At 45.1% G+C, this 25,787-nt stretch overlaps 1 protein-coding gene across 1 annotated transcript; it reads right to left on the bottom strand.

The window, feature by feature from the left end:
• Window positions 1-16,705: 16,705 nt before the first annotated feature.
• Window positions 16,706-25,359, bottom strand: LOC143809007 (uncharacterized). Its single transcript, XM_077292187.1, has 4 exons — window positions 25,248-25,359; window positions 19,815-19,965; window positions 18,514-19,147; window positions 16,706-17,200 (listed from the first exon to the last, which is right to left on the bottom strand). The coding sequence occupies exons 2-4, from the start codon at window positions 19,826-19,828 to the stop codon at window positions 16,706-16,708; spliced, it is 1,143 nt and encodes a 380-aa protein (XP_077148302.1). The 5' UTR covers window positions 19,829-19,965; window positions 25,248-25,359.
• Window positions 25,360-25,787: the final 428 nt, after the last annotated feature.

Here is a 25,787-nt window from a genome sequence, read left to right as displayed (position 1 = left end):
AAACGTCCGCCAAAATCTAGACACAAACTGGGATCCCCTGTCAGAAACGATATTCTCCGGAATCCCATGCAAACGAACCACGTTCTGAAAAAATAAAGGGACCAACTCAGAGGAGGAAGGCAACTTAGGCAAGGGCACCAAATGAACCATCTTAGAAAAGCGGTCACACACAACCCAGATAACGGACATTTTCTGTGAAACCGGGAGATCAGAAATAAAATCCATGGAAATGTGCGTCCAAGGCCTCTTCGGGATGGGCAAGGATAACAACAACCCACTGGCCCGAGAACAGCAAGGCTTAGCTCGAGCACACACTTCACAAGACTGCACAAAGGTACGCACATCCCTAGACAAGGAAGGCCACCAAAAAGACCTGGCCACCAAGTCTCTAGTACCAAATATTCCAGGATGACCAGCCAACACAGAAGAATGGACCTCGGAGATGACTCTACTGGTCCAATCATCCGGAACAAACAGTCTTTCTGGTGGACAACGATCCGGTTTATCCACCTGAAACTCCTGCAATGCACGTCGCAAGTCTGGGGATACGGCGGACAATATTACCCCATCCCTAAGGATACCAGTAGGCCCAGAGTCTCCAGGAGAGTCAGGCACAAAACTCCTGGAAAGAGCATCTGCCTTCACATTCTTTGAACCTGGCAGGTATGAAACCACGAAATTGAAACGAGAAAAAAACAACGACCAACGAGCCTGTCTAGGATTCAAACGCCTGGCAGACTCAAGGTAAATGAGATTCTTGTGATCAGTCAAGACCACCACACGATGTTTAGCACCCTCAAGCCAATGACGCCACTCCTCAAATGCCCACTTCATGGCCAAAAGCTCCCGATTACCCACATCATAATTGCGCTCGGCGGGCGAGAATTTTCTAGAGAAGAATGCACATGGCTTCATCACCGAGCCATTAGAACTTCTCTGTGACAAAACCGCCCCCGCTCCAATCTCGGAAGCATCAACCTCAACCTGAAAAGGAAGTGAAACATCTGGTTGACACAACACAGGAGCAGAAGAAAACCGGCGCTTAAGTTCCTGAAAGGCCTCCACGGCCGCAGGAGACCAATCAGCAACATCAGCACCCTTTTTAGTCAAATCAGTCAAAGGTTTAGCAATACTGGAAAAATTAGCAATGAACCGACGATAAAAATTAGCAAACCCCAAGAACTTCTGAAGGCTCTTAACAGATGTAGGTTGTGTCCAGTCACAAATCGCCTGAACCTTGACGGGATCCATCTCAATAGTAGAAGGAGAAAAAATGTACCCCAAAAAAGAAATCTTCTGGACTCCGAAGAGACACTTTGAGCCCTTCACAAACAGAGAATTGGCCCGCAGAACCTGAAACACCTTCCTGACCTGTAGAACATGAGACTCCCAGTCATCAGAAAACACCAAAATATCATCCAAATACACAATCATAAACTTATCCAGATATTCACGGAAAATATTGTGCATAAAGGACTGAAAGACTGACGGAGCATTGGAGAGTCCAAAAGGCATTACCAAATACTCAAAATGGCCCTCAGGCGTATTAAATGCGGTTTTCCACTCATCACCCTGTTTTATCCGCACCAGATTATACGCACCGCGAAGATCTATCTTAGTGAACCACCTAGCCCCCTTAATGCGAGCAAACAAATCAGTCAATAATGGCAATGGATACTGATACTTGACTGTAATCTTATTCAGAAGGCGATAATCTATACAAGGCCTCAGGGAACCATCTTTTTTTGCCACAAAAAAAAAAACCTGCTCCCAGAGGGGACGAAGATGGACGAATATGTCCCTTTTCCAAGGACTCCTTAATATAATTCCGCATAGCAGTATGCTCTGGCAGTGACAGATTAAATAAACGACCCTTAGGGAACTTACTGCCAGGAATCAATTCTATAGCACAGTCACAATCTCTATGCGGAGGGAGCGAATTGAGCTTAGGCTCCTCAAAAACATCCCTATAGTCAGACAAAAACGCAGGGATCTCAGAAGGAGTAGATGAAGCGATTGAAATCGGAGGTGCATCATCATGAACCCCCTGACATCCCCAGCTTAACACAGACATTGTTTTCCAGTCCAGGACAGGATTATGAGTTTGTAACCATGGCAGACCAAGCACTAGTACATCATGTAAATTATAAAGTACAAGGAAGCGAATCACCTCCTGATGAACGGGAGTCATGCGCATGGTCACTTGTGTCCAATACTGCGGTTTATTCATAGCCAATGGTGTAGAGTCAATTCCCTTCAGAGGAATAGGAACTTCCAGAGGTTCCAGCCTAAAACCGCAGCGTTTAGCAAATGACCAATCCATAAGACTCAGGGCAGCGCCTGAATCCACATAGGCATCGACGGAAATGGAAGACAGTGAAAAAATCAGAGTCACAGACAAAATGAACTTAGGCTGCAGAGTACCAATGGCAAAAGATTTATCAACCCTTTTAGTGCGTTTAGAGCATGCTGATATAACATGAGCTGAATCACCACAATAGAAACACAAACCATTTTTCCGCCTATAATTTTGACGTTCACTTCTGGACTGAATTCTATCACATTGCATAGTCTCAGGTGCCTGGAAACCAAAGGCCGCAACCCACCAAAGTCACCCAGTACCAGCAGTAACCACCAGAGGGAGCCCACAAACAGAATCCACAACACTCCCCCCCCACCGGAATTCTGGCGTCATTGGTGTTTGGGATCAGACTTAGGGGGGGGGTTGTTGAAAAGGAATCCCTTTTCTTTTCGATTTCTCCAAGGTCTGCCCCGGACCTGTCATCTGAACGGCTGCGGGTCCCACTGTATCCAGATCCCCGAAAGGACGAACGGGAAGTCTCCCATCTGCGTCTAGGAAAGGAAGGAGGTGGAAATCGTTTCTTTTTGTCAGACGCTTTTTCAAGAATCTCGTCCAGAGCTTTACCGAAAAGATATTGCCCTTCACAGGGTACTCCACAGAGTTTGACTTTTGACTGGAAGTCAGCCGCCCAATTCTTCAGCCATAATGCTCTACGCCCAGAGTTGGATAAAGCACAAGCACGTGCGGCCCCTCTGACAGAATCAATTGATGCATCTGCCAGGAATTTTGTGGCACCTTGCAGGGAGGGCAATGCCTCCAGTAGTCTTTCTCGTGGGCACTTATTTTTGATTTGGTCACTTAATTCATCCAGCCACTTGACCATAGCACGTGCCGTGCAAGTGGCCGCAACCCCGGGTTTAAATGACCATGTTGATGCCTCCCAAGCTGATTTTAGAAAGGCATCTGCCTTCTTGTCAAGGGGGTCTTTTAGGGCACCCATATCCTCAAAAGGCAATGCTACCCCTTTAGAGGTGCTGGCTATGGCGGCGTCTAATTTAGGAGCCTTTTCCCATTTTTCACATACCGCTTCATCAAAGGGGTACTTGCGTTTTAAGGCTTGAGGAATGGAGATCTTCTTATTGGGCTTTTTCCATTTCTTAACCCCTTCATGACCCAGCCTATTTTGGCCTTAATGACCTTGCCGTTTTTTGCAATTCTGACCAGTGTCCCTTTATGAGGTAATAACTTGGGAACGCTTCAACGGATCGTAGCGATTCTGAGACTGTTTTTTCGTGACATATTGGGCTTCATGTTAGTGGTAAATTTAGGTCGATAATTTCTGCGTTTATTTGTGAAAAAAATGGAAATTTGGCGAAAATTTTGAAAATTTTGCAATTTTCACATTTTTAATTTTTATTCTGTTAAACCAGAGAGTTATGTGACACAAAATAGTTAAAAAATAACATTTCCCAGATGTCTACTTTACATCAGCACAATTTTGGAAACAACATTTTTTTTTGCTAGGAAGTTATAAGGGTTAAAATTTGACCAGTGATTTCTCATTTTTACAACAAAATTTACAAAACCATTTTTTTTAGGGACCACCTCACATTTGAAGTCAATTTGAGGGTTCTATATGGCTGAAAATACCCAAAAGTGACACCATTCTAAAAACTGCACCCCTCAAGGTGCTCAAAACCACATTCAAGAAGTTTATTAACCCTTCAGGTGTTTCACAGCAGCAGAAGCAACATGGAAGGAAAAAATGAACATTTAACTTTTTAGTCACAAAAATGATCTTTTAGCAACAATTTTTTTATTTTCCCAAGGGTAAAAGGAGAAACTGGACCACGGACGTTGTTGTCCAATTTGTTCTGAGTACGCTGATACCTCATATGTGGGGGTAAACCACTGTTTGGGCGCACGGCAGGGCTCGGAAGGGAAGGAGCGCCATTTGACTTTTTGAATGAAAAATTGGCTCCAATCTTTAGCGGACACCATGTCGCGTTTGGAGAGCCCCCGTGTGCCTAAACATTGGAGCTCCCCCACAAGTGACCCCATTTTGGAAACTAGACGCCCCAAGGAACTTATCTAGATGCATAGTGAGCACTTTAAACCCCCAGGTGCTTCACAAATTGATCTGTAAAAATGAAAAAGTACTTTTTTTTCACAAAAAAAATTATTTTAGCCTCAATTTTTTAATTTTCACATGGGCAACAGGATAAAATGGATCCTAAAATTTGTTGGGCAATTTCTCCTGAGTACACTGATACCTCACATGTGGAGGTAAACCACTGTTTGGGCACATGGTAAGTCTCGGAAGTGAAGGAGCGCCATTTGACTTTTTGAATGAAAAATTATCTCCATCGTTAGCGGACACCATGTCACGTTTGGAGAGCCCCCGTGTGCCTAAACATTGGAGCTTCCCCACAAGTGACCCCATTTTGGAAAGGAGACCCCCCAAGGAATTTATCTAGATGCATAGTGAGCTCTTTAAACCCTCAGGTGCTTCACAAATTGATCCGTAAAAATGAAAAAGTACTTTTTTTTTCACAAAAAAATTATTTTAGCCTCAATTTTTTAATTTTCACATGGGCGACAGGATAAAATGGATCCTAAAATTTGTTGGGCAATTTCTCCTGAGTACGCAGATACCTCATATGTGGGGGTAAACCACTGTTTGGGCGCATGGCAAGGCTTGGAAGGGAAGGCGCGCCATTTGACTTTTTGAATGGAAAAGTAGCTCCAATCGTTAGCGGACACCATGTCGCGTTTGGAGAGCCCCTGTGTGCCTAAACATTGGAGCTCCCCCACAAGTGACCCCATTTTGGAAACTAGACCCCCCAAGGAACTTATCTAGATGCATAGTGAGCACTTTAAACCAACAAGTGCTTCACAGAAGTTTATAACGCAGAGCCCTGAAAATAAAAAATAATTTTTCTTTCCTCAAAAATGATTTTTAGCCCAGAATTTTTTATTTTCCCAAGGGTAACAGGAGAAATTGGACCCCAAATGTTGTTATCCAGTTTGTCCTGAGTACGATGATACCCCATATGTGGGGGTAAACCACTGTTTGGGTGCACGGCAGGGCTTGGAAGGGAAGGCACGCCATTTGGCTTTTTGAATGGAAAATTAGCTCCAATCATTAGCGGACACCATGTCGCGTTTGGAGAGCCCCTGTGTGCCTAAACATTGGAGCTTCCCCATAAGTGACCCCATTTTGGAAACTAGACCTCCCAAGGAACTAATCTAGATGTGTGGTGAGCACTTTGAACCCCCAAGTGCTTCACAGAAGTTTATAACGCAGAGCCATGAAAATAAAAAATAATTTTTCTTTTATCAAAAAATTTTTTTTAGCCCTGAATTTTTTATTTTCCCAAGGGTAACAGGGGAAATTTGACCCCAATAATTGTTGTCCAGTTTCTCCTGAGTACGCTGATACCCCATATGTGGGGGTAAACCACTGTTTGGGCACACGTCGGGGTTCGGAAGGGAAGTAGTGACGTTTTGAAATGCAGACTTTGATGGAATGCTCTGCGGGCGTCACGTTGCGTTTGCAGAGCCCCTGATGTGCCTAAACAGTAGAAACCCCCCACAAATGACCCCATTTTGGAAACTAGACCCCCAAATGAACTTATCTAGATGTGTGGTGAGCACTTTGAACCCCTAAGTGCTTCACAGAAGTTTATAATGCAGAGCCGTGAAAATAATAAATACATTTTCTTTCCTCAAAAACATTTTTTTAGCCCTGATTTTTTTATTTTCCCAAGGGTAACAGGAGAAACTGGACAACAACTCTTGGGGTCAAATTTCTCCTGAGTATGCTGATACCCCATATGTGGGGGTAAACCACTGTTTGGGCACATGCCGGAGCTCGGAAGTGAAGTAGTGACGTTTTGAAATGCAGACTTTGATGGAATGCTCTGCGGGCATCACGTTGCGTTTGCAGAGCCCCTGATGTGCCTAAACAGTAGAAACTCCCCACAAATGACCCCATTTTGGAAACTAAACCCCCAAGGGAACTTATCTAGATGTGTGGTGAGCACTTTGAACCCCCAAGTGCTTCACAGAAGTTTATAACGCAGAGCCGTGAAAATAAAAAATCATTTTTCTTTCCTCAAAAATAATTTTTTAGCCCGCAATTTTTTATTTTCCCAAGGGTTACAGGAGAAATTGGACCCCAAAAGTTGTTGATCAGTTTCTCCTGAGTACGCTGGTACCCCATATGTGGGGGTAAAGCACTGTTTGGGCACACGTCGGGGCTCGGAAGGGAGAGAGCACCATTTTACTTTTTCAACGCAAGATTGGCTGGAATCAATGGTGGCGCCGTGTCGCGTTTGGAGACCCCCTGATGTGCCTAAAAAGTGGAAACCCCTCAATTCTAACTCCAACACTAACCCCAACACACCCCTAACTCTAATCCCAACTCTAACCGCAACCCTAACCCCAACACACCCCTAACCCTAGTCTTACCCCTAATTCCAACCCTAAGGCTATGTGCTCACGTTGCGGATTTGTGTGGATTTTTCCGCAGTTTTTGAAAAATCTGCAGGTAAAACGCACTGCGCTTTACCTGCGGATTTACCGCGGATTTCCAGTGTTTTTTGTGTGGATTTCACTTGCGGATTCCTATTATGGAGCAGGTATAAAACGCTGCGGAATTGCACAAAGAATTGACATGCTGCGGAAAATACAACGCAGCGTTTCCGCGCTGTATTTTCCGCACCATGGGCACAGCGGATTTGGTTTTCCATAGGTTTACGTGGTACTGTAAACGTGATGGAAAACTGATACGAATCCGCAGCGACCAATCCGCTGCGGATCCGCAGCCAAATCCGCACCGTGTGCACATAGCCTAATTCTAACCCTAATTCCAACCCTAACCCTAATTCTAACCCTAATTCTAACCCTAATTCTAATCCTAATTCTAACCCTAGCCCTAAGTGCAACCCTAGCCCTAAGTGCAACCCTAAGTGCAACCCTAAGTGCAACCCTAAGTGCAACCCTAGCCCTAAGTGCAACCCTAAGTGCAACCCTAGCCCTAAGTGCAACCCTAAGTGCAACCCTAGCCCTAAGTGCAACCCTAAGTGCAACCCTACGTGCAACCCTAAGTGCAACCCTAGCCCTAAGTGCAACCCTAAGTGCAACCCTAAGTGCAACCCTAGCCCTAAGTGCAACCCTAGCCCTAAGTGCAACCCTAAGTGCAACCCTAGCCCTAAGTGCAACCCTAAGTGCAACCCTAAGTGCAACCCTAGCCCTAAGTGCAACCCTAAGTGCAACCCTAAGTGCAACCCTAAGTGCAACCCTAGCCCTAAGTGCAACCCTAAGTGCAACCCTAAGTGCAACCCTAGCCCTAAGTGCAACCCTAAGTGCAACCCTAGCCCTAAGTGCAACCCTAAGTGCAACCCTAAGTGCAACCCTAGCCCTAAGTGCAACCCTAAGTGCAACCCTAAGTGCAACCCTACCCCTAACCGTACCCCTAACCGTACCCCTAACCCTAACCCTAATGGAAAAACAAAAATAATTATAATCTATATATATAATCTAAATATAATCTGTATTTTATTATTGTCCCTACCTATGGGGGTGATAAAGGGGGTGATTTATTTACTATTTTTTTTATTTTGATTGCTGTGATAGAACTTATCACAGCGACCAAAATGTGCAGGAACGAATCTGCCGGCTGGCAGATTCGGCGGGCGCACTGCGCATGCGCCCGCCATTTTCCAAGATGGCGGCGCCCATGAAGCAGACGGCCGGACACCGGGAGGGACATCGGAGCTAGGTAAGTATGGGGGGGGTGGGACCGGAACACGGGGGGGGGGATCGGAGGACCTGGGGAGCGGACAGGAGGACCGGGGGAGCCGACAGGAGGGAGGAGGGGAGCGGAACGGAGATCGGGGCAAAAAGGACGACTGGGGAGGCGATCGGTGGGGTGGGGTGGGGGCAGATCGGGGTCTCCAGCCATGGCAGATGCTATTGCAGCATCGGCCATGGCTGGATTGTAATATTTCACCATTTTCATAGGTGAAATATTACAAATCGCTCTGATTGGCAGTTTCACTTTCAACAGCCAATCAGAGCGATCGTAGCCACGGGGGGGGTGAAGCCACCCCCCCTGGGCTAAAGTACCACTCCCCCTGTCTCTGCAGATCGGGTAAAATGGGAGTTAACCCCTTCACCCGATCTTCAGGGACGCGATCATTCTGTGACACAGCATATGCGTCACAGGTCGGATTGGCACCGACTTTCATGATGCATACGCTGTGTCACAGGTCGGGAAGGGGTTAATTAGATTAAGTATATTATCATGGAAGGGAAAGACCTTTCGCTTCTTCCCCTCCAAGTTACAGAACATGCTATCCTGAACTGACCGCAGCTCCTTTGGGGTTTCCACCCCCATAGTTGCTCTGACTAGTTTGAGCAATTTTCCAATATCCTCTGACTGGAAATATGGGTGGCCATACTCCTCATCCGAGGAGTCTAAAGGCCCCGTCTCACATAGCGAGATCGCTATCGAGATCGCTGCTGAGTCACAAGTTTTGTGACGCAACAGCGACCTCAGTAGCGATCTCGCTATGTGTGACACGTACCAGCGACCAGGCCCCTGCTGCGAGATCGCTGGTCGTGTCAGAATGGCCTGGACCTTTTTTTGGTCGTTGAGGTCCCGCTGACATCGCTGAATCGGTGTGTGCGACACCGATCCAGCGATGTCTTCACTGGTAACCAGGGTAAACATCGGGTTACTAAGCGCAGGGCCGCGCTTAGTAACCCGATGTTTACCCTGGTTACCAGCGTAAATGTAAAAAAAAAAAAAACAGTACATACTCACCATCTGTTGCCCGTCAGGTCCCTTGCCGTCTGCTTCCTGCTCTGACTGAGCCGCCGTAAAATGAGAGCACAGCAGTGACGTCACCGCTGCGCTCTGCTCTCACTGTACGGCGGCTCAGTCAGAGCAGGAAGCAGACACCAAGGGACCTGACGGGCAACAGATGGTGAGTATGTAGTGTTTTTTTTTTTTTACATTTACGCTGGTAACCAGGGTAAACATCGGGTTACTAAGCGTGGCCCTGCACTTAGTAACCCGATGTTTACCCTGGTTACCCGGGTGCTGCAGGGGGACTTCGGCATCGTTGAAGACAGTTTCAACGATGCCGAAGTCGTTCCCCTGATCGTTGGTCGCTGGAGAGAGCTGTCTGTGTGACAGCTCCCCAGCGACCACACAGCGACGCTGCAGCGATCAGCATCGTTGTCTGTATCGCTGCAGCGTCGCTGTGTGAGACGGGGCCTTTAGTCTGAGGCATCAGAGGGGGTTAACACTCCCGGCTCATCCCCTGAATCTATGTCCGACCCCTGTTCACTTGCTGGGGGAGGGGGGTTTTCTTTAGTCGCCTGATGTTTCAGCTGCTCTTTGACTGTGGATTTAACTTCTTCCCGTATTATTGTCCTAATGTTCTGTAATAAGGAAGGTGATTCTTTTGCGACTCTTATCTATACAGGCCCGGCAGATTCTTTTGGTATATAGTTTAGGGAGTGTCACCTTACATAGTGGACAAGCCCTATTTTTTTGTTTGGAGGTGGCTTTCCTTCCCTAAAAAGACACAGTATATAGTGTATCAGTGTGTGTGATCTTGCCTTACAAAGGCACTCACCCCTCCAGGACCCCGGATACCGTGGTGGCTTGCGCATCCTCAGACATTCTGGGTGCAGGCATCTCCGGATCCATCGCTGGTTCGGTCATTGTAGCAGGCAAACTGCGTGCTGTAGAGGACCAGCGGCTAATCAGTTGCTCCCAGTATTTTGAAGGAGCAGTGTGCGCGCCTCTGGGGCAGCTTCCGCCCGGAAGTGTCCAGCACACCGGCTCCTTCGGCGTGTGACGTCACTTCCGGCGCGACCGGAAGTAGTCATACTTCACTTCGGCGGCCGGCGTCAGTGAAGGACACGCCCCCTGCCCCGGACCTGCCTCCTGCCCAGAGCGGTCGCCGGGGAGTCCAGCGAGGGGAAAAAAGGCGTGGTACAGCAGCTTCTTCACCCGGACAGCACCGCACGCAGTGCCGCCGAGCATGGCTGGTCCCCCCCGCGGACCTCGGCCTCCGGACCGGAATCATCAGAGGGTATCCCTCCGGAGGTATGAGCTCTGCCACAGGCGTCCACCTGCAGGAACATGAAACCAAACTGAGGAGAGAGTGGCCGCCCCATTCTTTTATCTCTGCTGCAGGTTTCCTGTTCCTGGGGGCGGATGCCATCTCTCATGTGCGGTGCTGTCATGGTGAAGGGAAAAGTACTAAGAATATTGTAAAGTGAATATGATAAGGTCCATGTAAATACAAAGCTTAACCCTTTCACGACATGCGCTGTACATGTACTGCGCATGCCGTGTCTCCCCCTTTGATGTGGGCTCCGGCGCTGAGCCCACATCAAAATCGCGACATGTCAGCTGTTTTGTACAGCTGACATGTGCGCGCAATAGCGGCGGGTGAAATCGCTATTCACCCGCCGCTATTAACCTGTTAAATGCCGCTGTCAAACGCAGACAGTGGCATTTAACTACCGCATCCGGCCGGGCGGCCGGAAATGACGTCATCGCCGACCCCCGTCACATGATCGGGGGTCGGCAATGTGTCAGGATGGTAACCATAGAGGTCCTTGAGACCTCTATGGTTACTGATGCCGACCTGCTGTGAGCGCCCCCCTGTGGTCGGCGCTCACAGCACACCTGCATTTCAGCTACATAGGAGCGATCTGATGATCGCTGCTATGTAGCTGAGCCAATCGAGTTGTGCCAGCTTCTAGCCTCCCATGGAGGCTATTGAAGCATGGCACAGGTAAAAAAAAAATGTTTTTAAAAATATGAAAAAAATGTATAAAACATAAAAGTTTAAATCACCCCCCTTTTGCCCCATCCTAAATAAAACAATAAAAAAATCAAACCTACACATATTTGGTATTGCCGTGTTCATAATCGCCCGATCAATAAAAAAAAGCATTAACCTGATCGCTAAACAACGTAGCGAGAAAAAAATTCAAAACGACAGAATTACGTTTTTTTGGTCGCCGCGACATTGCATTAAAATGCAATAACGGGCGATGAAAAGAACGTATCTGCACAAAAGTGATATTATTAAAAACGTCAGCTCGGCACGCAAAAAATAAGTGAGGGGAGTGAAAAATGAAAACGCAAAAACGAAAAAGGGTCGCGACTTGAAGGGGTTAAATTTTGTACGCACATTTTCACTTTATCATGTATTTTTTTTGCCACTTTGCACAGTTGGTATGCATAGCTGGATAATATAGTATATAAGAAAAAAAAAAGAGAAGCCAGCACTGCCAATGGTCAGAACGCAATACAAATGGTGCACATGCACCTACTGAATTCTAACTGTAGTTTAAATATGAGACATTTAGCAAATAATTGATCAATTTTTTGAGCTACCCCACCACTTCACGGCAATCTCATAATGGGGCAGTCCTACGCTACGTTTTTTATTAACGTTGTGCCATTACGGCCTCCTAGATGTATAAAAAGAGCATAAAAAGAAAGACACCATTACTAATACTATGACATGCAAGCTGTACCTGGAGACATTTTCAGAATCACCCCCTTGGTGCCAGGAAGGACAAGCGTAGGTGAAGGCCGATCAGGTCCAGAGCGGACATGTCAGATCTGGCCTCCACGCCTCCAAGCCAGCACCAAGGTTAAAGAGTGAGACAGGTTCAGACACAGCTGCAAAATTAACTAGAGCCTGAGGCAGGGCAGGGCTGCTGTGTGTGTGAACAGCAGCCTATCAATCACAGAGAACACAGAAAGAATGGCGTACATAACCCAGCGTGCGCGGCAACAGTGGTGGTCAGCCACTTACCAATGTAACCATTGGCAGTGCTGGCTTCTCTTTTTTTTTTTCTTTTACATTGGTAAGTGGCTGACCACCACTGTTGCCGCGCACGCTGGGTTACGTACGCCATTCTTTCTGTGTTCTCTGTGATTGATAGGCTGCTGTTCACACACACAGCAGCCCTGCCCTGCCTCAGGCTCCAGTTAATTTTGCAGCTGTGTCTGAACCTGTCTCACTCTTTAACCTTGGTGCTGGCTTGGAGGCCAGATCTGACATGTCCGCACTGGACCTGATCGGCCTTCACCTACGCTTGTCCTTCCTGGCACCAAGGGGGTGATTCTGAAAATGTCTCCAGGTACAGCTTGCATGTCATAGTATTAGTAATGGTGTCTTTCTTTTTATGCTCTTTTTATACATCTAGGAGGCCGTAATGGCACAACGTTAATAAAAAACGTAGCGTAGGACTGCCCCATTATGAGATTGCCGTGAAGTGGCGGGGTAGCTCAAAAAATTGATCAATTATTTGCTAAATGTCTCATATTTGAACTACAGTTAGAATTCAGTAGGTGCATGTGCACCATTTGTATTGCGTTCTGACCATTAGCAGTGCTGGCTTCTCTTTTTTTTTTTCTTTTACAATATAGTATATAGGTATTTTTGTACTGATTCTTCTGAGTTTGCTGCTAATGACTATAATTATATGATTTATGCTTTCTTTGTAGTCCTGTCTTGCGCACTTTTGTACTTATATTTTTAATATTGTGTAACCATTTGCCCCTTCTATAGAATAAAGGCACATTTTTTTTAAAATCCTATTCTAGCCTGTACGCTTTTTGGTGGTTTTCATGTTCTGTATTTGCTTTGGTTAAACCCGCCCCTCATTTAGAGCAGTGTTACATACATGCAGAGTGAAGCGCAGAAAAATATAAACCAATAAATGATTGCAGTATATAGAATTCAAGGGATCATATGTCAAGTTTCTTAAAGAGACTAAAATATAAAATAAAATATATATATTTTTAAATATACATATTGTAAGGCGGCTGCCAGACACATAGTAGAGGCGAGATATATCACAGGGGTGAAATGTACTCTGATATAAACCTAGAATAATTCTCTTGCACACATCGTACTAAGGGGATGTGTCCACGTTCAGGCTTGCTTCAGGCTTTGGTCAGGATTTTATGCAAGTAAAATCCTGACCAAAACTGCACCTGAGGTCACTGGCAGGTCACCTGCGGTGTGCCTGCGTGTTTTGCTCATTGTAGCAACATGCTGCGTTTTGAAAAAATGCACCGCATGTGCGTTTTCGCGGCAAAAACGCATGCGTTTTTTAACGCATAGTGGAGTCGGGATTTCCACGTTCAGGAAACACTGCGTTTTTGACGCTGCGTTTCTCCGCAGCGTCCAAAACGCAGCGTCCAGATATTACAGCATAGTGGAGGGGATTTCATGAAATCCCGACTCCACTATGCGTTAAAAAACGCATGCGTTTTTGCCGCGAAAACGCATGCGCGGTGCGTTTTTTCAAAACGCAGCATGTTGCTACAATGAGCAAAACACGCAGGCACACCGCAGGTGGCCTGCCAGTGACTTCAGGTGCAGTTTTGGTCAGGATTTTACTTGCATAAAATCCTGACCAAAGCCTGAAGCAAGCCTGAACGTGGACACTGGACACATACCCTCAGAGTCAGTGCGCATGCCTGAGAAGCGGATGAGTAGTACGCATGCACTGGATTTGAAAAGTGGTTGCCATGACTTCTGGCTGTCATGGCAATCAAATGCAATCATGTGGGCATGCCTAATTTCAAAAGAACACTGAAAGATCCCTGCCTTAGAGCTGTCCTACATGTCCAGATAATTCCGGTACCGGACAAATCGGTACCGGAGTTATCCGTGTCCGTGAGCTCACGTAGGCCATCCATGTGCTGTCCGTGTGCATACGTATCATACACAAAGTTTTCAAGGTCCATATGAGGGGTTAAGGCATTAATTAAAGGGTTTAAACTAGCAAAGCTGTGAGCCATTAGTGATGATGTATTCAAATAGTTCCTAAAAAGTTTGCCACACTGACATATCATCATAGGGGTGTGTGTTAGGACTCCTTAGGTGTCACAAATATGTCTACTGCCAATGATGCGTTGTTGTGGCTGGCATGGCTTGTCTCACGTCGCTTTGGGGTTTGCAACCATATGCTTGAAGAGGAACCACAGCTGCAAAAGAGGCTATGGGTTCACCCTCTACTGTTGCTACGTGGGGCATATGGTCATTTTGCCAAATTATATAATGAACTGCGCAGATACCCGGTGAAGTTTGTTGCTTTTTGTCGTCTTTCCATTCCCGGCTTTGACAACCTACTTCATGTTTTGCGGCCTTACCTTCTCAGACAAGACACCTGCATGAGACTCAGCATTTGTCCGGAGGAGCGTTTGCTCGTAACCTTGAGGTTAGTTTTTTGTTACTAAACATAATATTGCCACCAATAACGTGCAAACCATCGTAATGGGTTAAGTGTTTAGATCTCTAGTTAGTAATGTTCAAGGTCACTAGGTTATACAATGACCAGAATCGGGACTGCAAAACATGTATTGTTTAACCCTTGACATAGAAATGAAGACAAACACACACTTTGGATATGTCTTCTTACTAACAAGCCAATAGTATGGCCCACAAACAAACTCTTAACATGGCCACTTTGTGAAATGTTCCTTATAATTGACACCTGTGTGGTGCATTAATGGGTGTGTGTTTTATTTGAGCAAACATATATTTTAGGTTTATCTGTGCTGGCTTACATTCACTATGTAATCCTTTTTATAATTACCAACAATTGAGGGCAATTGTTTCATATCCAAACTATGGTTTTGTTAACAGATTCCTGGCTACTGGACACTCATATTCATCACTTCATTTTGAGTTCCTCCTTGGCACATCAACCATATCCGGGATTGTGCGCTCAACCTGTGATGTGATTTGGGACAAGCTCAAGAGTCGCCTCATGCCTCAGCCAAACACACAAGACTGGCTGCGGATTTCCCAGGGTTTCATGGAAGCCACAGAGTTTCCAAACTGCATTGGTGCCCTGGATGGTAAACACATTCGTGTAAAAAAGCCGCCCAACTCTGGTTCACATTTTTTTAATTATAAAAAAAAATTTTCTGTTGTGCTCCTGGCTGTAGCTGACAGCAACTACTGTTTTGTTCTTGCTGACATTGGGGCATATGGGAGTGCCTCTGATGCTCGCATCTTTAGAGCTTCAAGATTAGCTCGGCGACTTGCTGAGACCAATTTAAATCTGCCACAACCATGTGTGCTTCCTGGTGCATCAGGCCCACCTGCACCATTTATCATGGTTGCTGATGAGGGTTTTGCACTCTCAAGGCATGTTATGAGACCCTTTCCACGTCGAGGTTTGGATAACCGGAAAATAATTTTTAACACTCGACTGATGAAAGCCCGGCGATTGGTTGAGTGTGCTTTTGGAATCTTGACTTCAAGATGGCGTATATTTGAAACCCAAATCCAAATGCATCCCCAAAATGTACAGGCAGTCATAAAGGCAACTGTTGTTTTGCATAATTTCTGCAGACAACAAGAACCAGCCTTGGATGATGTTGATGATGGGAGAGTGGTTAATGTGGCATTATCAGAGGATAGAGACCATGCTCCACAAGTATCTCAGTCTGCCCTTATAGTGAGGAATATTTTTGCAGATTATTTTTTAACACCAGAGGGTAGTGTGCAATGGCAAATGGAGGAGCACAACTAATGTTACCTTTTTTTTTTTTTTTTTAATAACCTGTTTTTTTTTAGTTATGTCACAATTTGTTAGGGTCTCGGAAGGGCAATGAGGACCCTTGACGTGGGTTGCGAGCTTACATTTGATGTGGGTAACTGATACATGTGTGTCTCTAAAACACATTGCTACCCATTACAAATAACTAATACCTCATTCTAATGTGTTTACTGTGGTTGTCCGAAATATCCCATGTCTGAAAGTATTGCTTTTGTCACATAATTGTGTCCTACAAACAAATAACTAAGACCCGCCCTCATTGAGTGTGATTTGGAAGAAGAGTGTGTGACCGTTAGATTATGTTATTCAGACATACTGTAATCTAAATGTACATTTACCAAGCTACTTTGCCATGGAAACTAGATCAACGCAGTTGAGTCTTTGAGAAGCCGCATCTTTCAAAACCTCACTGAGAGTCACTGTAGCTGCGTGCATCACCACCGTCTCATCCTTTACCATTATTTTGAAGCCATGATGGCTTATTAATTTCACCATCCTTTTTGGAAATTGTGTATTTGCAATATATGGATGAGTTAGTGTGACCTACTGTTTTTTTTTGTTTTTTTTTTATGTTTTGGGTTGTGAAAAATGTGTTACACATTATGATTATGCTCATATCAATAAAGGTAGTGTGCAAATTACATATACATTAAAAACTAAACAAGACATTAACACAAGAACAATGTTTTTTATTTTTCAGCAAACACATTTAGTCAGCCAATTGTGTCTGACAAATCAAGCTAACTTTAACATCAAAAATCAAACAAAACAGAGTTATGTTCCTTCTAAATCCACAAAGTCACCATGACTGGAGACAGATTCATCTATGGTATTTTCTGCGCTGACACGTTCAGGGCTGCTTGAGGGTGTGGGCATTTGTCCTGTAGTCACTGTGGGCTGGCATGTGGTTGTTTGAGGTGGTTCAGTGTGCAAAAGTGATGCTGTTCCTGATGTAGATGGGGTATAAGGTTGCGTTTGGTCTGTCTCTTTCAAAAATGTGGCCTCATCACTTTGTGGTTGAGGTAAAGTAGGTTGTGACTGACCAATCTGGCTCACATATGATTGTGAACTACTATAGGGCTCACCTCTTGCCATACTGTTTGGCGGACCAAATTGTGTGACCATAGGTGTCTGTTGCCTTGATGGCATATTGTAGGGATGTGGAATTGCAAAATGAGCACCACTAATATCACCCACAGACATGCTGGAGGACAGGGTTTTGGAATGTTGGCTGTAGTTGTGGCTTGGATCAGACCTTTGCCAATATTGCTGAGTTGTGGCACGGGCATGAGGCACAGAGGTAGGAGCAGACATTTGCCAATATTGATGGCTACTGGCACGTGAATGAGGCACAGAAGTCTCATCAGACATTTGCCAATATTACTGCTGGCACGTGAATGGAGCACAGAGGTAGGATCGGACATTTGTCCATATTGCTGGCTACTGGCACGTGAATGGGGCACAGAGGTAGGATCGGACATTTGTCCGTATTGCTGGCTACTGGCACGTGAATGGGGCACAGAGGTAGGATCGGACATTTGTCCGTATTGCTGGCTACTGGCACGTGAATGAGGCACAGAGGTAGGATCGGACATTTGTCCGTATTGCTGGCTACTGGCACGTGAATGGGGCACAGAGGTAGGATCGGACATTTGTCCGTATTACTGGCACGTGAATGGGGCGCAGAGGTAGGATCGGACATTTGTCCATAATCATGGGTGGAGCTATGGGCAGGAGGAAACCAAACTGGAGCAGACCTTTGGGGATAACGAGGTCTTAAGGCCCCGTCACACACAGCGACGCTGCAGCGATACAGACAACGATGCTGATCGCTGCAGCGTCGCTGTTTTGTCGCTGTGTGGTCGCTGGGGAGCTGTCACACAGACAGCTCTCTCCAGCGACCAACGATCAGGGGAACGACTTCGGCATCGTTGAAACTGTCTTCAACGATGCCGAAGTCCCCCTGCAGCACCCGGGTAAACATCGGGTTACTAAGCGCAGGGCCGCGCTTAGTAACCCGATGTTTACCCTGGTTACCAAAAAAACAAACAGTACATACTCACCATCTGATGTCCGTCAGGTCCCTTGCCGTCTGCTTCCTGCTCTGACTGAGTGCCGCCGTACAGTGAGAGCAGAGCGCAGCGGTGACGTCACCGCTGTGCTGTACTTTCACTTTCAGGCGCTCAGTCAGTGTGGGAAGCAGACGGCGAGGGACCTGACGGACATCAGATGGTGAGTATGTACTGTTTGTTTTTTTTTATATTTATGCTGGTAACCAGGGTAAACATCGGGTTACTAAGCGCGGCCCTGCGCTTAGTAACCCGATGTTTACCCTGGTTACCAGTGAAGACATCGCTGGATCGGTGTCACACACACACCGATTCAGCGATGTCAGCGGGACCTCAACGATCAAAAAACGGCCCAGGCTGTTCCGACACAACCAGCGATCTCGCAGCAGGGGCCTGATCGCTGGTACGTGTCACACATAGCGAGATCGCTACTGAGGTCGCTGTTGCGTCACAAAACTTGTGACTCAGCAGCGATCTCGCTAGCGATCTCGCTATGTGAGATGGGGCCTTTACAGCAGGAGGTGGAAGCATGGACGAGGGTGCAGGCCTTTCCTGTGTTTGTTGGGTACCTACATTTTGGTCATTTGTTATATTGGTAGCAGATGGCATCTGTATTTGATGTTGGGCAGCTCGCCATTGTTCAATGGGCCCTAGCACCTGGTTGGGTTCCTGCTCTCCTTGGCTTGCATCAATGAGGGTCAAGATTGCAGCACGTACTCGTTCCTGCCGTCCATCAGGAACTTTGCCAAGGCAAGGAGACAGTGAGTGACAAAACCTATCTACAGCAGTTTCTGGTGTCATGGAATGGAGTATGGATAAAACTCTAGCATCAATGAGCTCGGGCAGCATACGTGGCTGTTCCTGTCGCCTATTTCGCCTATCTCGGAGAGTGTGTGTTAGATACATAGGTAGATTTGCTGTTGATGCTGCCTGTGGTGCTGGGGCTGCTGTTTGTGAAGTGCTTGGGGCTGCTGTTTGTGTGCTTCCAGGACCAGCATCAGTGGAGGTTTCAGCAGCATCAGACACCTGATCATCAGGCTGTGTTGTGGGTGTCGGGTCTGCTGGGGCTTCGGTCTCCGATGCCGAGGTACATGGCAGTGATGTGGCTGTTGGCGATTCATCCGAGTCATCAAGGTTGTCATCAGTCCTATTAGCAAATAACATTAACAGTTTAGTTCACAATGCTCCCCAAATTTTAACCAACATTTGTTAAATATATACATTTTAAACACTTTAGGATTATTTTTGAACATGTTTGTATTTAGTAATGGAACATATAAATATGATGATTATTGGAAGCACAAATGTACTTTGGAAAAATAACTATGGGTAAAATCTGTCCCAGAATTTTGTAACATGGTGAAGCTTTGTAAATGTGTTAAAATACAGTGTAGTTATTTGAATATAAAGAGTTGATTAATCCATTTCCCTGAAAAAGTTAAAAATTTTATGTATTAAAATCCAATAACCTTTATTGAAACAAATCCATAAAATAGTCGATAACAATAGTTGCTTAGGCATAGTATCACATATATGATATGTGATACTATGCCTAAGCAACTATTGGTCTCGACTATTTTATGGATTTGTTTCAATAAAGGTTATTGGCTTTTAATACATAAAATTTTTAACTTTTTCATGGAAATGGATTAATCAACTCTTTGGGCTTTGAGCACGTCTTGGGCTGGCCCTTTTCCCTGCTCGGATGTTTGTATCACTTGTGGATCCCTGTTGTGTGATCATACAAATTAAACACCAAAAAAAAAGGTACCGTAGTTTAATATGTTTGGTCAATCATACACAGTCACACTTACTGATTTATCTCCATGATTGGGCGAAGAAAGGCTAAGTTGCGGTAGTAAACATATTTCCTCTTTTTTGTTGCACCTGCTGTGGAGGGTAGGGGATTAAATTCCCACCTAAATTGGTCCCTGGCTGAGCGCCATCGCCGTTTAACCAAATCAACTGTAGGAAAAGTAGAGACACAACAAGTCACATTCCCACAAATAACAACATATTCCTTACCCCCTTAACGACCGCCGATACGCCTTTTAACTGCAGCCGCTAAGGGTACTTAAACCACAGCGCCGTTAATTAACGGCGCTGTGGAAAAAGTGAATAGCGCCCCCCAGAGTCGGATTTTCTCTGGGGTCTCGGTTACCGGGGGTAGCCGAGACCCCAGAGAACATGATTCGGGGTTTTTTTTACCGACCCCCGAGTTGCGATCGCCGGTAATTAACAGTTTACCGGCGATCGCAAAAAAAAAAAAAAAAAACGCGATTTCCCATGTAATTTCTCTGTCCTCCGATGTGATCACACATCGGAGGACAGAGAAATGGGGTCCCCGGTCGCCCCCGATGGCCCCCCGATACTCACCTGTCTCCCCCGGTGCTCCTCGTGGTTCCCCATGGGCGCCGCCATCTTAAAAATGGCGGGCGCACGCGCAGTGTGCCCGCCGGCCGGCACCTGGGAGATCTTTGGGGTCTCGGCTGCTGGGGGTAGCCGAGACCCCAAAGAACATGATCGGGGTCGGTTTTTACCGACCCCTGTTTTGCGATCGCCGGTAATTAACTGTTTACCGGCGACCGCAAAAAAAAAAAGAAAAAAAAAAAAGTGGTGTAATTCTCTGTCTTCTGATGTGATTGCACATCAGAGGACAGAGAAATAGGGGGATTCGGGGACCCTATCATACTTACCGGTGTCCCTGGGTCCTCCTGTGTCTTCTCCTGCCGGCCGGCTTCTTCCTATAGAAAGAAAATGGCGGGCGCTTGCGCAGTGCGCCCGCCCTCTGCTGCCATCTGCCGGCCAGCAGGAGAGAAGAGTTGGGGCTAAAATTAGGGTTAGGGCTAGGGCTAGGGTTAGGGTTGGGGCTAAATTTAGGGTTAGGGCTAAATTTAGGGTTAGGGCTGGGGCTAAATTTAGGGTTAGGGTTAGGGTTGGGGCGAAAGTTAGGGTTGGGATTAGAGTTTGGATTAGGGTTGGCATTAGGGTTACGTTTGGGATTACAGTTAGGTTTGGGATTAGGGTTAAGGGTAGGGTTGGGATTAGGGGTGTATTGGGATTAGGGTTAGGTTTGAGGTTAGGGTTGAGATTAGGATTAGGGGTATGTTGGATTTAGGGTTCTGATTAGGGTTATGGTTGTTTTGAGGTTAGGGTTGCGATTATCCTTAGGGTTGTGATTAGGATTATGGATCGGGTTGGCATTAGGGTTAGGCCTCTTTCACACTTCAGTCTTTTGGCGTCAGTCTGAAACGGCCATTTTCATCAAATAGCGGATCCGCCATTTTTTTGGCGGTTCCGCTATTTTCCCATAGACATGCATTAGCGACGGATTGTGGCGGATGGTCGTCCGTTCCATCCGCCATGTGACGGATCCGTCGAGATTTGGCGGACGTCATCTAGACATTGACGGCCATTGTAACGTTTTTTGTCTGCGCCGAAATGGCGGTTCGCGACGGATCCGTCGCATTCGTCATTCCATAGAATGGCCGCCTATGGGCGACGGATCCGTTGTTACCGTCATTTCGGCGGATCCATCGCCCCAATCCGCTTTTTCAATTGCGCATGCTCCAAAAAGTAGATACTTTTCCCAGACAACCCCCAAGTAACGGATCCGTCAAAAAACGGATCCGTTAATACCGTTTTCTCAACAATTGTGACGGATCCGTCACTATGTCGGAGCTGACTGACGCCAAACAACTGAAGTGTGAAAGAAGCCTTAGGGGTGTGTTGGGGTTAGGGTTGGAGTTAGATTTGGGGGGTTTCCACTGTTTAGGTACATCAGGGGGTCTCTAAACGCCACAGCCAATTTTGCGCTCAAAAAGTCAAATGGTGCTCCCTCCCTTCCGAGCTCTGCCGTGCACCCAAACAGTGGTCCCCCCCCCACACATGGGGTATCAGTGTACTCAGGACAAATTGTACAACAACTCTTGGGGTCTAATTTCTCTTGTTCCCTTGTGAAAATAAAAACTTGGGGGCTAAAAAATCTTTCTTGTGGAAAAATTTTTTTTTGATTTTCACGACTCTGCATTATAAACTTCTGTGAAGCAGATGGGCATTCAAAGTTCTCACCACACATCTAGATAAGTTCCTTGGGGGGTCTAGTTTCCAAAATGGGGTCACTTGTGGGGGGTTTCTACTGTTTAGGTACATCAAGGGCTCTGCAAATGCAACATAATGCCCGCAGACCATTCTATCAAAGTCTGCATTCCAAAACGGCGCTCCTTCCCTTCCGAGCTCTGCCATGCGCCCAAACAGTGGTTTACCCCAACATATGGGGTATCTGCCTAGTCAGCATAAATTGCACAATAAACTTTGGGGTCCAATTTCTCCTGTTACCCTTGAGAAAATAAATAATTGCAGGCTAAAAAAATCATTTTTGAGGAAAAAAAAAGATTTTTTATTTTCACGGCTCTACTTTATAAATTTCTGTGAAGAACTTGGGGGTTTAAAGTGCTCACCGCACATCTAGATAAGTTCCTTAAGTGGTCTAGTTTCCAAAATGGGGTCACTTGTGGGGGGTTTCTACTGTTTAGGCACATCAGGGGCTCTCCAAATGCGACATGGCGTCCAATCTCAATTCCAGCCAATTCTACATTGAAAAAGTAAAACGGCACTCCTTCTCTTCCAAGCTCTGCAGTGTGCCCAAACAGTGGTTTACCCCCACATATGGGGTATCGATGTACTCAGGAGAAATTGCACAACAACTTTTATGGTCTAATTTCTCCTGTTAGCCTTGTGAAAATAAATATTTTGGGGCAAAAAGATCATTTTTGTAGAAAAAATGTGATTTTTTTATTTCACGGCTCTAAGTTATAAACTTCTGAGAAGCACCTGGGGGTTTAAAGTGCTCACCACACATCTAGATAAGTTCCTTAAGTGGTCTAGTTTCCAAAATGGGGTCACTTGTGGGGGGTTTCTACTGTTTAGGCACATCAGGGGCTCTCCAAATGCGACATGGCGTCCAATCTCAATTCCAGCCAATTCTACATTGAAAAAGTAAAACGGCGCTCCTTCTCTTCCAAGCTCTGCGGTGCGCCCAAACAGTGGTTTAGCCCCACATATGGGGTATCAGCATATTCAGGAGAAATTGCACAACAACATTTATGGTTACATTTCTGTTTTTACACTTGTGAAAATAAAAAAAAAATGGTTCTGAAGCAAAATGTTTGCAAAAAAAAGTTAAATGTTCATTTTTGCCTTCCACATTGTTTCAGTTCCTGTGAAACACGTAAAGGGTTAATAAACTTCTTGAATGTGGTTTTGAGCACCTTGAGGGGTACAGTTTTTAGAATGGTGTCACACTTGGTTATTTTCTATCATATTGACCCCTCAAAATTACTTCAAATGTGATGTGGTCCCTAAAAAAAAAAAAATGGTGTTGTAAAAATGAGAAATTGCTGGTCAACTTTTAACCCTTATAACTCCCTAACAAAAAATAATTTTGGTTCCAAAATTGTGCTGATGTAAAGTAGACATGTGGGAAATGTTATTTATTAACTATTTTTTGTGACATATCTCTGATTTAAGGGCATAAAAATCCAAATTTTGAAAATTGCTAAATTTAATTTTTTTGCCATATTTCCATTTTTTTCATAAATAATCGCAAGTAATATCGAATAAATGTTACCACTAACATGAAGTACAATATGTCACGAAAAAACAGGAATCAGCAGGATCCGATAAAGCGTTCCAGAGTTATAACCTCATAAAGTGACAGTGGTCAGAATTGTAAAAATTGGCCTGGTCATTAAGTACCAAATTGGCTCTGTCACTAAGGGGTTAAACAACACAATGTGTTCCTCTGTGTTATACTTTAAGGCCATGTTCACACGATCCTTTTTTTGATCCTTTTTTTTTTCAGGTCCTGATTTGGAAAACCCGCAGTGCAAAACTGCACTGCTGATTTTCCTGCAGTTTCTTCTGCAGATTCCTCTGCGGGTTTTCAACAGCACTTTCCTATTGGTGCCTGTTGAAAACAGGAGCTGAATCCGCAGAAAGAAGTGACATGGTACTTCTTCTTTTCTGCAGGCAAATCAGCGTGGATTTGCCTGAGAAAAAAAGGATAGTGGGCACAGCGGTTTTTGTTTTCCATAGGGTAACATTGTACTGTACCCTGCATGGAAAAAGGATGCGAATCCGCAGCCTGAAAAGCGCTGTGGAACAGCAGCAAAAAAAGGATCGTGTGAACATAGCCTTAAAGTATTATGCTTGTGATCATCATGCCTGGCTGTAAACTAATTTTAGAAAAAAATAAATAAATAATCAGAGTTATAATTGTGACCATTTTGCACCATGTTGTAATGTTTACAAGTAAGATATAAATAGCATGAGTACTGTTATGAACGCTTGCCCAAAACATAGGCTGCATGACTGTGTCTGTGTCTAACAACACAAACATTAACACAAGTTGCATTGGCCATTAGACATATGTAAGGGCTTGCCTTGTGTGAATAATTGTGGATGATGGCATTAATTAAGTGGAAACATTTGTTTTCAATCAGTCACAGACACAAACTATGGTGTGGCCAGCAAGACATGTTAAAATCCAACACTGCATTTTTTTTAAAATCCTGGTTTTGTTAGGACAAAAACAGTCAGCACATGTTGATCCTTACATGTTTAACATTATATTTTCACATAAAGTATCTTTTCCTTTTTTAGATGTTTAAATTTAAGGGCTTGACTCTTGGCATATAGTCCAACGGTCAATTTCAAAATCTGACCCCATAAAACATTGTAAAGCATAAGAGAAAATCACGTTAGACATCTATGGAGATATGCTTGAATACAGTTCACTTTGCCAAATCTCATGTACCAGGTTTTTGACCAGCAGGGAATTGTGTGCCAAAAATGCAGATTGTGAACATGCCAGACAACTATGCCTTCAGTTACCTAGGTATTCTTTAGTTTTTCCAAACATGACAAAAAACCTTTTTTAAAAAAAAGGAGACACAAAATAACTAAAATGCTGACACAAACACACACTGCATTTTTTTACAATTCTAAACAAGCATGCTTCATGCGAAAATAATCAAACACAGGGAACATACTGGAAAGTAGTAAGAATCTTGTAAAGTGTATATGATAAGGTCCATGTAAATATACATATTAACAACACATAAGCCCAATGGTTATGATGTTAAGACATGGACCCTAACATATATAATTCACAATATGAATTTTGGTCATATGTTTCTCTGAAATTTCTGTTTAATACAACAAGGAACACCTATGGGGAAACTTACCAAACTTTGCCTGCTTTGCGGGTGAATATGTGGACCAACCACGTCTGGGGTACAGCTGCGCAGCTACAGCAAACCAAGCCCGTTCAATCGCCAGCCTGTCATGGTATCCTTCGCATCGTGTGTCCCACAGTTCAGGATGTTGCTCCACCAAAGTTATTATCCGCTCTGTGTCCACACGAGGGGGCCATAATATTATCCACAGTCAGCAGAGTATGGAGATGCCAGCACTCTGATAAGTTTACAACTTCACCTCAGAGGCTAAAATGATGTCTAGACTTATGTTTAGCTTTGTCCCAATCAATGTCTAGACACCTGTCTGGTAATTGCTACAATTGCTTCAAATGTTAACCCTAAAAGTTGAAAAACGCACACGGACGGCACACGGACGTCATCCGTGTGCGGTACGTGTTTTACACGGACCCATTGACTTTAATGGGTCCATGTGATCCGTGCGCTCCCACGAACACTGACATGTCTCCGTGTTTGGCACACGGACACACGGTCCGCAAAAAATCAATGACATCTGCACAGAAGCATTGA

The sequence above is a fragment of the Ranitomeya variabilis genome, chromosome 2, assembly GCF_051348905.1.
Source record: "Ranitomeya variabilis isolate aRanVar5 chromosome 2, aRanVar5.hap1, whole genome shotgun sequence".
NCBI lineage: Eukaryota > Metazoa > Chordata > Amphibia > Anura > Dendrobatidae > Ranitomeya > Ranitomeya variabilis.
Note: the sequence above shows the minus strand (reverse complement) of the source record. Positions and strands in the feature narration are given on the sequence as shown.

Bases quoted from the DNA above. Each gene is read 5' to 3' on its own strand.
- LOC143809007 (XM_077292187.1), bottom strand. The intron at 17,201-18,513 runs GTAAAGGCCCCA...GCCACAACTCAG, and splicing joins CCATGCTTCCACCTCCTGCT to CAATATTGGCAAAGGTCTGA.